This window comes from Chiloscyllium punctatum, chromosome 9 (assembly GCF_047496795.1).
Source record: "Chiloscyllium punctatum isolate Juve2018m chromosome 9, sChiPun1.3, whole genome shotgun sequence".
NCBI classification, from domain to species: Eukaryota; Metazoa; Chordata; class Chondrichthyes; order Orectolobiformes; family Hemiscylliidae; genus Chiloscyllium; species Chiloscyllium punctatum.
In genome coordinates, this window is record NC_092747.1 from 26,961,559 (window position 1) to 26,977,796 (window position 16,238).

Sequence of the window (16,238 nt, forward strand, 5' to 3'; positions counted from 1 at the left end):
GGGAAATTGAGGGTATGTGGGTGGGATGGGGCTATGGGGTTGTTGGGTGTGATAGCGAGTGAGGGAAGATTAGATTAGATTAGATTCCCTACAGTGTGGAAAGAGGCCCTTCAGCCCAACAAGTCTACACTGACCCTCCCATAAGCAACCTATCCAGACCCATTCGCCTCTGACTAATGTACCTAACACTACGGGCAATTTAGCATGGCCAGTTGACCTAACCTGCACGTCTTTGGACTGTGGGAGGAAACCGGAGCACCCAGAGAAAACCCACGCAGACATAGGGAGAATGTGGAAACTCCACACAGACAGTTGCCCGAGGTGGGAATTGAACCCAGGTGCCTGGCACTGTGAGGCAGCAGTGCTAATCACTGAGCCACTGTGCCACCCTATTGTTTCAGGCAATAATGAGTGTGCCAGAGCATGGGCCTTGATAGGAAGAAAGTGTAGCAGCAGAGATGGGCTCAGTGTGAAGAGGCAGAGAAAGAATTGTGGCACTTACCCTGGTGCAACGGGGAAGGTCATTGATCTTCTCATGGCTCTGCTAGCCATTGCTCAGACTGTGGAGATGGCATTTACCCAGCTAGCAGCCTTGGACCAAGCTGGCAAGGTCTGGTGCCGTGGTCTCTCCTGCTGATCCTCTGGGATGAGGCCTCGTCTCTTTCGCACCATCTATTGACAGGAGCTCCAGGTCCAAGCCAGAAGCTCCCACATGTTGCAGCCTGGACACATCACATGTCCTTAATGAGTTTTAATTAAGTGTTCAGTTATATATTAACTCTACTAACAATTTGTAAATGATGTAAGACTTGAGAATAGAGTAGACCTTAAATACTTACTCTGGTAGCAAGTGGAATTTTTCAATTTTCCAATTGACTTCAGACACAATGGGAATACATCACCTACTTGGAGTTATGCACCCCCCAACAGGCCATGGAGCCAGTGCTCCAGGAAAGCCTATAGCTCCTCCCCATTTACCTTGATGGGTGTGCACCTAAAAGCCATCCCATAAAAAGATTCGCCAGACCCTCTCCTGTGGTGACCTGGCTGTATTTTTGTATTTTCTGAAATGCCTGCTTTTGAAAGAATAGCTAACTGAAGGTTCCTCTCAGCCACTTACTGGTAGTGCAGACAAACACACCGCTGATTAACTCTGCAGCGTTGAGAACCATTTCAATTAACTGCTAGCCAAAATTCTAGGCCAGTGATACTTCTCACCTGAGATGGGCTTGCAACCCGACAACAGTCCCTGGTCCTGTATCCCACTCGCAAAATGCAAATTCAGCTCAAGCTAGTTCTATCACAGACCAAAGTGTTTTCTATATGATTAAAAGGCTTTTGACTCTTATGAAAAATTTTTACCGGTAGATGTAGGGTAATAAATAATTCCTTTAACTATTGTTTTGGTATGTTACCATACCCAATTATGATGGTAATCTTAAAATACTGATCTTGTGATCAGAGAAGGAATGATGTGTAAATAAAATGGGCTGTGAGGGAAAGGAAAAAGACATTTGAAAGAAGGTTACGATATTTTGGATGCAATTTCCCCTGAATTGTTTCTCAGATGAATGATTAACTTTTGTAGTAGTTGCAATTGAAAAGCAAACCACCTGGATAAATGGATGATGATTATTAATCTCAGGATGGCAGTGCTCTGCTAAACAGATTTATTTCTTGCCCCCAAAGACTATAAAATAACTAATAGCATTTGCTGGGGCTCTAGAGGACTAGCATATGAATGTAATGAGGTAATGTTGAATTTATTTAAAACAGGAAAAGATTTACAAGTTTGAAAGGATGAAGCTATCAAGAAAGATTGAGTGGTCTTTTTCTCAGGGTAGATACTAGTTTAAAATTATGACCGTGTTTTATAGGGTGGTTGTGCAGAAAATGTTTCCACATGTGCCTGTGATTAGAAGAAGTCGACATAAACATATGAAAACCTCCTTCACACCAAATAAAGAATTTAGGACAAACTGTTTCCCTCAAAGGTATTTGGTGTCAAATGGAGTAATTCAGCTAGCAATGATAGATGTGTATAAAGAAAGACTTAATTCATCCATGAAGGAGCATGGAGCTAAGGAATGTAATAGTATTGGTAATTAGAATCAGGGAAGGTCCATGTGGAGTCGAAACACTGGCATAGATCATTTAGATCCAAGGATATGGTGGTGTGCTGTTGACTCTCTGTAATCGCTAAGACCTTAAGATAGAAGAGCAAAAATAGGCCATTCAGCCCATTGAGTCTGCTCCACCATGACTGGTCTGATATTCCTCAACTCTATTTCCCTGCTTTTCCCCATAAGCCTTGGTTCTCATGCTGATAGCAAAATCAATCTATCTTGTGACTTGAATATACATAATGAATGCCGAACATTCTAACCTACATGTGGAGGATGTATGGCAGGTATTTTTAACAATAGTTTTGCCATTGTGAGAAAGCACTCTTCACTAGTCACATATGAATGACTCATGGTGGAAAGTTGCGTCATGCATTGCTGACACTACTTGGAACCTGCCCATATCTTTGTGACTGAGAACTGTTTATTTTTATATGAATAAAAGGTCGGGGACTTTTGGCGTTGTATTCATGTTTTCCCTATCCAGAGGTCCTGGTTAAGAAGGCACTCCAGGGAACGAGGATATTAGTAATTGTCTAGAATTGATCGTGGGCTGATAATTTGGAATTTAAAATGAAGTAAAGGAGCAGGAGTATTTCTTCGGACCATTTTTAGATACAATATCTTCAGCATATCCTCCTTAAAACGTTAGATATTATTGTGTCACTAATAAAATATATAAATCCAGCACAATGGTAAATAACAAATGCCCTGATTTACTTCCCTTAAGACTAATTGTCACTCTGATTAATATCAATAAGCTATCTAGTAAGCAACTATTTGGTGTCAGTCGCTGGATACATATTTAACGGTGTAAAACACATCTTAAAGCTTTCTGAGTGTTATAAATGGAGCTGTAAATGATAAAGCTATTAAAATATTGTTCAGTAGTGAGGGGAGGTGGGTGTCATGATTTACTGTCCAATTATAAAATTAGCTATTTTCATACTTCTGTTTTAGTCAACTGCATAAGCTGGGCAAAAACTGGTTGCCATTTTTTACATGCACTGTTCCAAAATAAAGTCTTCCAAGATATAACATGCTAACACAAGAGAAATTATCGTGATTTTATAGGCTGCAACAAAATAAGAGTTCAGAATGAAACAGCAAGTTGCACTTTTTATTTGGAAATTATAATCTGAAGACATTGGATTTACCTCCTATCATCACCAATAATTCGCTTCATTTCTAGTTTAATTCCATTGGTATTAAAATGTTATTAAACCATTAGATTTCCTGTTGATATTCACAGCACTCCTCCTTCTGGTTGGAACCCTAATATTGCTATATCCTTTGTGATTTGTTACCCTGAAAAGCCTCTTGTACCCAAGAGTCAAGAGGAGGGTTGGGCCTAAATAATAATGTTTGGTTTTGGGATATTGCTGCATTGGTGTAGTATATGGTCGTGCATCAGAAAGAGTTAATGTTGAAGTTGCATTAAGGTCTATCCATGACAATCTTTAGGTGGAGAATCATACAGTCTAATATGAGGTCCCTTTGGGGACATCTCTGTGTGTCATCTCTGGCTTTGAACAGTTATAATTATAACCAACTATTTACTATAATGAAATTGTACCTATTGCTTTCATCCAATAATCCTATATCTTGTTATGTAAGGCAAGTACCTTCTCTAGTTAAGACTTTCTGGTAGGTTATCCTCCAGCACTGATACTTATATAGACCTTTAAAGTGAACTATCCAAAACCACAAGCCACCTATGGTCAATGCGCAGAGCCTAATATGAAATGGTGATCAGTGGTGGACACCATTGCTGAAATATTTCAAGGTAACAACAATGGGAAGAAACTTTTCCATTCAGGGAAAAATATTCAGAAGAAAATCACTTCATTGTTTTCAGAAAATTACTGTCACACAAATCTCTGATATGGTTAGCAGTACTTGTGGAAGCGTAACAGAATGAAAGCAACACTTCAGAAGAAAATGTTCACCTCAAAGCTGACAAGAGGTACAGGGCAAAAATGTGGGCGAGGAGAAGATTAACAACTAGCCATGTTGGAAAGAGAATGAGACTTTCGAAAGTAAGACTCTGTGGGAGCATTACAGTGACATGGCTGCAGAATGACATGGAGTGGGACCTGATTCTTAAAGGGGATTTAGGAATGACAAGAAACTAGGAAAAGATGAATGGGTGGTCCTGTTGGTTAATTACCACATTAACACAAGAGAGAGGGATGATCTATGTTCAGGAAACCAAAATGTGGAAGTAGGTTGGGTAGAAATGAGATGTGATAATGGCAAGAACTCAGCACATTTGGGAATGGCATGCTGGTCTGTCAGCGACAGTGGAGCATAAAGGATCAAATAATAAGAATTTGTCAGAATGGATTATCATAATCATAGGAGATTTTAATGTACATACAGACTGGAAAAGTTTTATGGGCAAAGGTAACTGAGATGTAAAGTTCATATACGATTGGCAGGATAGATTCTTATAAAAACATGTTCTGGAGTTGAGCAAAGAGCAACCTGTACTACACCTGTAATTATGCAATGAGATAGGAATAAGTCTAGTTTTGATTGCCTAGATGTGAGAAGGATATTATTGAACTGGGGAGGGTTCAGAAGAGATTTACCAGGATATTGCTAGGTTTGGAAGGTTCAAGTTATAAAGAAAGGCTGGATAGGCTGGAACTTTTTTCACTGGAGTGTAGGAACTTGAGAGGTGACTTTATAGAAGTCTATAAAATCATGAGGGTTATGGATAGGGTGAATGGTAGGTGCCTTTTCACTAGGATGGGGGATTTCAGGTCTAGGGGACACATTTTAAGATGAGAGGAGAGAGATTTAAAAAGACATGGAGGCAAATCTTTTACACAGAGAGTGGTTTATGTTGGAATGAACTTCAAAGGAAGTGGTGGATGTGGCACAATTACAACATTTAAAAGACATTTGGATAAGTATATGAATAAGAAATGTTTGGAGGGATATGGGCCAGGAGCAAGCAAGGTTTGGGATTATGTTGGGCACGGACTGGTTGGACTGAAGGTTCTGTTTCTGTGTTGTATGATTTTATGACTCTATAATAATCTTATTGGTGCCATTATGTAGCAGTAATCATGTAGCAGGGGGATAAAGGAATAGGTCAGAGACTTTTTTTTAAAGTTAGGGCAATTATAAGGGCATGCAAACAGAGCTAGCTAAAACGAATTGGCAAATTAGATTGAAGGATTGGTCAGAAGAGATACAGTGACAGCCATTTAAGGGCTAGTTCAAAATACAGAGAATAAATTCATTTCAGCAAGAAAGAAAACTTCCAATGAATGGAGCCCCCACTGCTTCCCTACCCTTATACATGGTTAACTAAAAATATTAAAAATAGTATCAAACTAAAATAAAAAGCATATTATTGTGTAAAGATATGTGACAGGACAGAAAATTGATTAGAAAACTGAAAAAACAGCAAAAAGAGAGAAAAAAATTGAAGAGGAAAAAATCAGGATACAAGGGAAAGCTAGTCAGAAACATAAAAAAAAGATATTAAGAGTTTATACAAATATTTAAAGGAAAGTGATAACAAAATGATACTGGTCCTATAAAAAGTGGGACTGAAGAAATAATAATGCAAAATGAGGAAATGGCTGATGAATTGAACAGGTATTTTGCATTAGTTTTCACTGTAAGAACATCCTAGAAGCATTGATAAATCAGGAAATAGATGGGAAGGAAGAACTCAGAAAGACCATAACCACCAGAAAAGTGGCTGATATATGCCTGATGAACTTCATCCTAGGACCTTAGAAGCAGTGGTTAATACGATAATTGATACATTAGCCTCAATTTTCCAAAACTCCCTTGATTCGGGACCATCCCATTAGAATCGAAGATAGCAAATGTAACTCATTTATTCAAAAGAGAAAAGAGACAAATAGCAGAAAATGACAGGCCAGCTTAACGTTTTAGCTGAACATCTGTCAGAGGGAAAATGTTAGAAGCTATCATTAAAGAAGTTACAGTGAGGCATTTGGATAAGTTCAAGATAATCAGGAAAGTCGATATGGTTTTGTGAAACATATTAAATCGATTGATTGGAGTTATTTTGTGAGGTAATGTGCTGTGGATAAAGGGGAACCATTGGATGTACTGTATTTAGATTTCCAACAGGCATTTGCTAAGGTACCAAATTAAAGATTATTGCAGAAAACAAAAGCAGTACAAAAGGAAGAATGACATCATAGGTAAACTGTAAGTTCATTGGTTGGCAATAATTGCTAATTTGACTATCAGGTTACTTTTAGATTGAAGATAAATAAAAGAAATATTTACAGGTTACAAACTAAACAACAAATTAAGAAATATGTAAACAAAATAAAAATGTAGGGCCAGGCAATGTGTTGTACCTGTATGATGTGGGAGCTGGTGGACCCCATTTTGGTTCATAGTGACCATATCCACAACAAGTGTTGGTGGCTAAAGGAACACTGGATCAGAGTTCATGTGCTGAAGTCTGATCTTCAAACACTTTGATACACCAGGGAGGGAGAGAGTTACCTTGACATTTAAGAAGGAAGTCACATCCCTTAGATTAAATAATGAATTCAGTCAATGGTCAGGGAAGGAAGCTGCGACTATGGGTGAGGCAGGTAGAGGGATCGAGGAGGTAGTGCTGAAGGAACCTCAACCTTTGAGCTTGTCTAACAGATTTGAGTTCCTTGTTCCCTATATGGATGAGAGGAGTGGTGGGGGGGGGGGGGGGGGGGTGGGGGGTGGGTGGAGGGGGGAACTGCAGGAAGGATGTGCAAACTGACCATAGCACTGTGGTATAGGGAGCCATTCAAAAAAAAGAAAAAAGAGAAATATAGTTGTATTTGGAGATGGTATAGTCAGTTGGTGGGTTCAGTTGCATGGGAAATTATCGAGTAAATTAAAGGGGGCAGGAGAGTGCTCAACAGAGGTTATTAAAGGTTCCAAAATACATAATAGGACAAAGAATATGGAAAGGGTTAGGAATCTAATTTCAGGCACAGCAGCTAAGGGAACAACAATGAGAAGGAGGCTGTAAACGCAGGATTGAGGGTGTTGTAATAAATGCATGCGGTATATGAGTCAAAGTAAATGAGCTTGTAGCGCAGATTGAAATTGATAGGTATGATGTCAGCATGACAGAGACATGACTGCACGGGGATCAGGGTTAGATGATTGACTGACTGGCAGAAGACAGAGAGTGGGGTAAAGGGGTCTTTTTCTGAATGGTAGCCAATGACTAGTGGAGTTCTGCAGACATCAGTGTTGAGACCACAACTGTTCAGACATTAACAAACTGGACGAAGGAACTGAGGGAATTATTACTAAGTTTGCAAATGATACAAAGCTAGGTGGAGGGACAGGTAGTGTTGAGGAGGTAGGGAGGCTGTGAAGGACTTGGACAGGCTAGGACAGTGGGCAAAGAAGTGGCAAGTGGAGTATAATGTGGGAAAGTGTGAGGTTATGCACTTTGGTAGGAAGAATAGAAGCATTGACTATATTCTGAATGTGGAAAGGCTTCAAAATTTGAAGCACAAAAGGACATAGGAGTCCTAATTCAGAGTTGTCTTCAGGTTAACATGCAGGTTCAGTTTTCAATTAGGAAAGCAAATGCAATGTTCGCATTTATTTCATGAAGGCTAGAATAAAAGACTAGATATATATGGTGAGGCGTATAAGGTTCTGGTCAGACTGCATTGGACCTTGTATCTAAGAAAATATTTGCTGCCATTGGAGAGTTTCTGGAGAGGTTTACAAGAATGATCTCAGGAATGAACAGCTTATCATATAAGGAGCAGTTGACGACTTTGTATCTGTACTCGATGGAGTTTAAGAATGAGGGGATCTCACTGAAACCTCAAAAACACTGAGTGACCTGGTTATAGTGGACATGAAGAGGGTGTTTCCACTAGCAGGTGAGACTAGGACCCGAGGACATGGTCTCGGAGTGAAGGGATGAACCTTTAGAATTGAGATAAGGTGAAATTACTTCAACCAGAGGGTGAGGAATCTGTGGAACTCATTGCCATAGAATGCTGTGGAGGCCAAGTCATTGAGTGTCTTTAAGACAGAGATAGATAGGTTCTTGATTAGTAAGGGCTCCAGGCAGAAGGTAGGAAACTGGGGTTGAGAAACATATCAGTGATGATCGAAAGGTGGAGCAGGCTCAATGGACCAAATGGCCTAGTTCTGCTCTTGTATCTTATGGTCATATAGAAAGTAAGTTGTGAAGAGGACATAAAAAGGCTTCAAAAGATGTAGAAAGATTAAATGAGTGGGCAAAGATGTAGCAAATGGAGTATAATGTGAAATCGTGGCGGGAAGAATAGAAAAAAGAAGCAAACGATCAAAATGGTGAGAAAGTACAGAACAGTGAGATGCAGAAAGATCTGGGTGTTCTCGTGTATGACTCACAAAATATTTGAATACGGGGATAGTAATTAATAATGAAAGCGAGTAGAATGTTATTATTTATCACAAGGTGTATTGAATACAAAGTAGGAAGGTTATGCTTCAGTTGTACAGATCACTGATGAGTTTGTATCTGAAGTACTGCACATAGTATTAACCTCCTTGTTTGAGGAATGATACAAATCCATTTGAGCTGGCTTACAGAAGGTTTGCAAGACTAATACCTGGCTTGGGCAGTTTGTCTTATGAGGAAGTGTTAGACAAGCTAGGCTTGGAGTTGAGAAGAATTGGAGGTGACTTGATTGAAACACAGAAGATCCTGAGCGATCCTGGCAGGGCAGCTGTGGAAAAGATGTTTACTTTTATGAGTCAATCTTGTACCAGGGGTCACTGTTTCAAAGGAGAAAGTGAGGACTGCAGATGCTGGAGATCAGAGCTGAAAAATGTGTTGCTGGAAAAGCGCAGCAGGTCAGGCAGCATCCAAGGAGCAGGAGAATCGACATTTTGGGCATGAGCCCTTCTTCAGGAAACATCGATTCTCCTGCTCCTTGGGTGCTGCCTGACCTGCTGCGCTTTTCCAGCAACACATTTTCAGCTTCGTCACTGTTTCAAAATCAGGGATTTCCCATTTAAAACACCAATGAGGCAATTTTTTTCCCTCTCTCAGAAGGTTGTGAGTTGTTGGAACTCTCTTCCTAAAAAGATGGTGGAAGCAGAATCCTTAAACATTTTTTAAGGTAGAGGCAAACCAACTCTTGTTAAACAATTTGGTGAAAGGTTATGAGGGGGTCGGTGGGATTGTAGATTTGAGGTTACAATCAGATCAACCATAATCTTCTTGAATGGCAGAGCAGCCTCAAGAGGCCTATATATACACACAGTGATACAGTATTGCCATTTAACATAATATGGAATATGAAAGGAGTATTATCAATTATAGGTGAGTGGGGGAGGGGATGAAGGTGATGGGTCAGGGAGGAGGGTGGAGTGGATAGTTGGAAAAGCCCTCCCCCACTCACCTATTGTACTCTATGCTACTTTCTCCCCACCCCCACCCTCCTCTCATTTATCTCTCCACCCTTCAGGCACTCTGCCTGTATCCCTGATGAAGGGCTTTTGCCCGAAATGTCGATTTTCCTGCTCCTCGGATGCTGCCTGAACTGCTGTGCTTTTCCAGCACTACTAATCCAGAATCTGGTTTCCAGCATCTGCAGTCATTGTTTTTACCTGTATTACAAATGTTGCAAGTCAGTTGAATTTGAAGGGTCATCAGAAGTATTTCATATGGTATTGCTACAAAATGGAACATTGCAGACAGAGAAAATAGTAATTTAACATTTTGAAGGAAGTTTAAGATGAAAGCTTTGACTTAATGCAAGACTGCATGCGAGAAGATAGGAGATACGGTAATATGATGCTAGATATTTAAAACAGCTTTAAATGAATAGTAAGAAAAAACACATTAAGTAGAAATTAAAAAGAGAAATATAATATTTACAAAAATGCTTCAATGTCAGAATTAGGCCAAACAAAAGTTGGAGGAAACAATTCTTATGGTACAGAATTACTTCAAAATTAAACTGAAGCTGAACAAGTTAAGGTAGCAATAATGATCAGGAGGTGACATATAGACATGGGTCTGTACAGTGAAGCTGTCTCCTTTAGAATTAATACCCACGTTAGACAATATAGCCGCATTAGAAAAGATACAAGAGTCATTCCTAGGGGAGGTTAGTGATTAATCTGAATCACATTCACAAAGCTTACTACTTATGTCAACAGATATCTTGTTAAATTTGATACAGCTATGAATGCCACTATTATGTGTGATCAGATGCCATGACTGAAATAACAGAAGTTACAATCTATCAAGATGAAGCGACATGGTGCAGGTGGAACAACTCTCAAGGTTAAAGGTAGGCTACAAATAATACTGTAACATAAGCAGTGTCTGAGAAGTGAAAATGTGTATTTAGTTGAAAATGTTCACTCCTCACCCTTGAGCTTGCTTGCATATCCTGGCCTCAAAGTTCTTGTCGTAGCAGAGGAGTTAATTTGGCAAATTGATTGTCAATTTTAATTTTCTGAACCATCCAGTTGAGAAGCAGCTAGCAGAAGATTTCAATGGGCTTCCTGGATTCATGGCAGAAGCAAAATAAAAACCTATTGAGATTAACAATGTTGATATAGGAAAATTGTTCCCCTCCTCAACAGGACAGAAGTTACAGATTTCACAGGAATGGTGGGCACGTTTTCCATTTCTATTGACACCAAGAATATTTCATCCATTATCTCTCAAAGCAGAATTATCAGTACCAGGGACAGATATAGTACTGAGTAAGAGAAATCCTAACAACACTAGGGGGATGTGCAAAGTTAAAGATCACACAACTCAAGGTTATAATCCAACAGGTTTAATTGGAAGCACTAGCTTTTGGAGCGCTGCTGATTCATCAGGTGGTTGTGAAGTATAAGATTGTTAGACACAGAATTTATAGCAAAAGTTTACAGTGTGATGGAACTGAAATTATATATTGAAATTGTAATTGAAATTATATATAATTTATGTATAAATTATATAATTTCAGTTCCATCACACTTACATTTTTGCTATCAATCCTGTGTTGAACAATCTTATACTTCACAACCACCTGATGAAGGAGCAGCGCTCCGAAAGCTAGTGCTTCCAATTAAAACTGGTGGGTTATAACCTTGTGTTGTGTGATTTTTAACTTTGTACATCCCAGTCCAACACCGGCATCTCCAAATTAGGGGGATGTGAAACTATCTAAATCACTGGAAAGACAATGACAGAGGGTGAACAAAGGCATTCAAGCTAATAAGTAAGTTGATGTAGAAAGCCTATATACTTGAACCCAGATGTGTCAGCAGTTTGAAAGCAGACATTTGCTTGAGCAAAGTGGCGATGACTCCATGAAAGTCAAACCAACATCTATTAATTTCGGGAATGATTATGAAGAAGAATGGCTGGTCTGAGCATTCAAAATACTGCAAAATTAGCATATCTGACAAAACATCTCAAAAAACAATTGGCTGGACCAGTGATCCAGGATATGCAAGGAAGAAAGTACTTGTAGCAATGTAGCTGTCTTCTATGGTGGGTATTAATGCAAGTTTCACAGATGAAGTACAATTCTTTGAGTTAGCAGGGAAGATCTCACCTGTGAAGGAAATTCAGGAGTCCTCCACATAAGGTAGTGGACCAATTGCCAGGTTTAATAGGAACAATATCCTCCACAAAGGATATCCAAAATATAAAAGATCCTCCAATGGAAAAAGAGTTCACAACCCTCCAGTTAAAATGGAATACATTTTGAAAGACCTGTACAACATTGAGACTACCTGCATTTGTGAAAAATAGAGACTTTGGTTGTGAGGGGGGAGCTATGATGGGTTAGTGGTAAATGTAAAAGTGGTTCTTTACATGAATGTATGAATGTTAACTAAGCGGTTAAAGCTCAGTGGGTGGGAAGGCACAGAAACTGTATAAGGTAATGGTTTTGAAACAGTTAATATTGAAGTTGCATTTAGCCCTGCCCAATCTGTTGACATCTCAAGCTATCTAGTCAAAGGTCCTGCTGGATACAGACATGTCATCTCTGGCTTCTGATAGCTGTCATTATGGCTAACTAGTAACCATAATATTAAATGTACCAGTTGCTATCATGTACTTTTTATGTAAGAGAATTGCCTTTTTTGTTAAGACTCTAGTGGTTTATCCTCCAGCACTGATAATTGTACAAACCCTTCGACTTAGTATAGAAAGGAGGATTGGTGTCCATGAACTACCCCAATCACAGGTCACCAGTTTGTACCCAGAGCCCAATATGACAATTGCCTGCTGTGTTTCTTTTTTCTTTTGCTTCAGTAACTATACTTGAAAAGACATTCATTATGTTGGGATGACCAAAAGGTATGAAAAACTCAATATTAATGTACATTTGTTTTCAATAGCTGTGAACTTGTGATGACTCTGAAAGTTTAATTGCTTGAGGTTTATCACATCGTAGATCGAGACTTGAAATGACTTGTGCACTGATCATTAAAAAAAAGCCTTCAAAAGTTACACACTTAGAAAACACCCAACTTACATGTCTTACTGTCAATGCTCCACATCCCTATTTCAGTAAAATGTATTTATTCACATCCAGTTTTTAAATCATTTTATTGATAGTGAATTTCTTAAGGTAATTTTATCAGACTAACCATAAAGAAGAGAAACATTGTGCATTGTTTGTAATTTAGTTTTACAGTGTAAAAACTGTTGAGTGGTGTAATGGCTGTGTTTCCCTTTGACCATCACTCCTTCTAGATAGCACAAACAGAACTGCTTTACAAGTCAATATGACATGTTTGTCAGAGTGGTTCCATTAAATGTTACAACTAATTTCAAATCTTAAATGAAATCCATATTTAGAACACCTCTGGAAACATCAAAATAATACTGGACATTAGTACTATTCCAGCCTGTACCAGTCGGTTCTGAAGATTTTATTTATTAACAATAAAAGCTATAAATATTGCTACAAATGAACTGTCATGCAATGTGACTTTTAAATACTGATCTCTTTGTCTCATTCTAGTTGAATATTTAAAAAATTGTCTCTCTCACTATTTTATTGTTCAGGTCATATTCATCATGACTATCTGAAGGATTGATTGGCAGTGGACATTAGGTATTCTGTTGTATATACATTTGGATTTGAAATTGTTAAAATGTAAGGCCATCATGTCAGGGTTCTTTTATGATTCAGTTTAGTGAAGATTGAAAATATTGTCATGGAAAACTTTTGTCCCAGAGAAGAGTTGTAGGTAGCGTGATGACCATTGAGTTTCGTTTACCTTTGCAAATATTTCAAACCTGCAAGCACATTAAACAGTAAAATGCTTAGTTTGTAATTCATCAAATATTTGTCACTGAGCTTCACTGCTTTTATATATTGCAGTACTGTTAGAGGTGATAATTACCAGTTACTAAGTCCAAACAAAGACTTGAGCAGAAAATCTAAACTCCATTACAATGCTGACTGAATGTTGCACTGTCAGAGGTATAATAAAGGTTAATTACCAGATACTAAATCCCATCAAAGTCTAGAACACAAAGTCTAGTCTGACACTCCTGTAGGGTGCAGCTAGAGGTATAGTTGAGGTTTTGGTCAAATATTAAATCAAGTCCCCTCTGCCCTCTGATGTAAAAGACCACTTGTTATATTTTGGAGAACAGCAGAGGAAATCTCCCAAAACTCTTTCCAAAATGTGTCCTTCAACCAACACTACTAAAACAGTTGATCTGATCATTATTGCATGGCTGCTTGAGGCACCTTGCTGTGCATAAATTAGTTGCTGTATTTCCTACAATGGCTACATTTCAAAAATACCGCATTGGCCGTAAAGTTCTCTGGCATGTCTTGAGGTCATTAAAAGTGCAACATAAAGGTGAGGGAGTCCTCCCACCCAACCCCCCCCTTTCCATGCTACCTTCCTCCCTTTGAATGATATGTTATGGATCCATTTTCACAAGTACAGTATATTGTGCTTTCTTCTCAGGATTGCTGTCAGTTCCCTCCTGTCCTGAACATTGCACCCTATTCAAAGAAAACAGAGAGGTGATCCTACTTACTACCATAGATGAGTCGCTGTTTAAGGGTGTTAAGAGCTGACTCGTCCTTCCTTCAAAGGTCTACCTAGCATTAGTTTGCTGTTTTCTCTAATGGTGCAGCTCATAAGGAGAAGCCAATACATGGGATTAGATTCCATGTTGTTCTAGTCCAGATTGAAGTTTCATTGTGCTGATTATCCTTATTGTCAATCCATAAAATGCAACACCATAACAGATTATGTGCTAATTAAATGGTTGAAATTATTATTTTAAACAAAATTATCTGTATTGACCAGGCACTCTGGAAAGGATCAGAAGTGAAGTTGGACCAGTGCTGCTTAAACCAATAAGTTCAAACGAAGTTCTCCAATCATGAACGTGACTGGAAGATTTGAGGGGTACCCACACAATTGTACTTTTAACGAGGACTTTAAATACATTCTGCTTCCTGTTTCTTATGGGATAGTATTTGTGGTAGGACTTGTTCTCAATGTTCTTGCGATATGGGTTTTTGTGTTTCGAATGAGACCTTGGAACATTACAACCACCTACATGTTCAACCTAGCTCTCTCAGACACTATGTATGCGATATCATTGCCTCTGCTAATCTACTATTATGCGAAACACAATGACTGGCCTTTTGGGGCAGCTTTGTGTAAAATTGTTCGATTCCTCTTTTATACCAACCTGTATTGCAGTATCCTTTTCCTCACTTGTATGAGCATTTATAGATTCCTAGGGATCTGCTTTCCAATGCAGTCATTGAGATGGTCAAACCTGCGATATACACGAATAGTATGTATTGTTGTTTGGGGAATCGTGATAGTATTCCAGACACCAATATTTGTATTTGTTGACACAGAAGGTATTGGTAACACTACCATTTGCTATGACACTGCAAACCAAATCCATTTCAATCAGTTTGTGATTTACAGTGCTATTCAGTTGGTGTTGCTGTTTTGTGGTCCTTTCATAGTGGTCATGATCTGTTATGGAATTACAGCTAAGAAACTCCTTCATCCTGAAGGCATACGCCCTGAATATGCCAGATCCAGGAAAAAATCAATCAAGATGATTATTACTGTACTCACTGTTTTTGTCTTGTGTTTCTTACCTTTCCACATCACACGTTCCATTTACTATTCCTCAAGAAGTCTTCATGTGAGCTGCGGCACATTGGATGCGATTAATCTAGCCTACAAGCTGACTAGGCCCCTCGCGAGTGCAAATAGTTGCCTTGACCCGATTCTTTATGTGCTAGGTGGGCAGACATATCGCAGCAAGCTGGCGCGTAAAGGTAATGGCTTGGAAAATAAGAACAATGTTCCTTTAGCCAAAAAGACAATTAGTGGAGGAGACATTACGCACTCTGTCTATACTACAGAAATTGGACTGGAGGAAATAAAGCAAACCGCTGCTGGAAATAGCGATGGCATCTAAAATGATTGCCCAGCTTGAGTTTTAAGATGGGATTTTAGCTGCAGGCTGCATATTTTTAAATGCAACAAAGAAATAACTAGCAATGGAGAATATGTGTGAGAGCATGTCGGTCACTGTACAATGACCAAGAGCTGACAGCTCCAAGTGAAAAGCTCATATGTTTGAACCCTGAGCTTTCTTTTGTTTGCAAATTGATGACCAATGATAGCTTTCGAACTCCAATTGCAATGCTCAGGCACAAATGGGTGCTGTGTGCATTGTGAAGGTGCTTGTTCATTTGTACCAGGAGGTGACTGGGGATTTCTAAAGGGAGACTGTCAGTGAAAAGTCAGAATTTTCCCCAGAACAACTCTAATTTTGTTTGAGGGTTTGAGCAGAAGCCTGTTCAAGTTTTCAAATTCCTTTCTGTGATTGCCTTTCCCCCCCTCCCACGCATGGTCTGTGATGGGATCAGTATGGGTGCTACCTGATTCCCTTCCTTTCCAGCATTGAGAAGCAACAGGGCTTGTGTGTACTTCTGAATGGTATACGAATGAAACCGGAGCCTCAAAATAGTACAGATTTTGTATCCCTTTCGTTGCAATCTGTAAATAAACCACCGATACCATAACCATAACCATAAGCCACCGAAACCATAACCATAACTACCATACCATTCCCGC

General features: G+C 39.1%; 1 protein-coding gene across 1 annotated transcript in view; it reads left to right on the forward strand.

Annotated features, from left to right (window-relative positions):
• Positions 1 to 15,576, forward strand: part of p2ry2.1 (purinergic receptor P2Y2, tandem duplicate 1) — a 32,412-nt gene extending 16,836 nt beyond the window's left edge. Inside the window, exons 2-3 of the mRNA XM_072576601.1 lie at positions 10,322 to 10,432; positions 14,433 to 15,576. Of these exons, the coding sequence (XP_072432702.1) occupies positions 14,509 to 15,576 (1,068 nt within the window). The 5' untranslated portion in view covers positions 10,322 to 10,432; positions 14,433 to 14,508. The remainder of the gene's footprint in view (positions 1 to 10,321; positions 10,433 to 14,432) is intronic.
• The last annotated feature ends 662 nt before the right edge of the window (positions 15,577 to 16,238 follow it).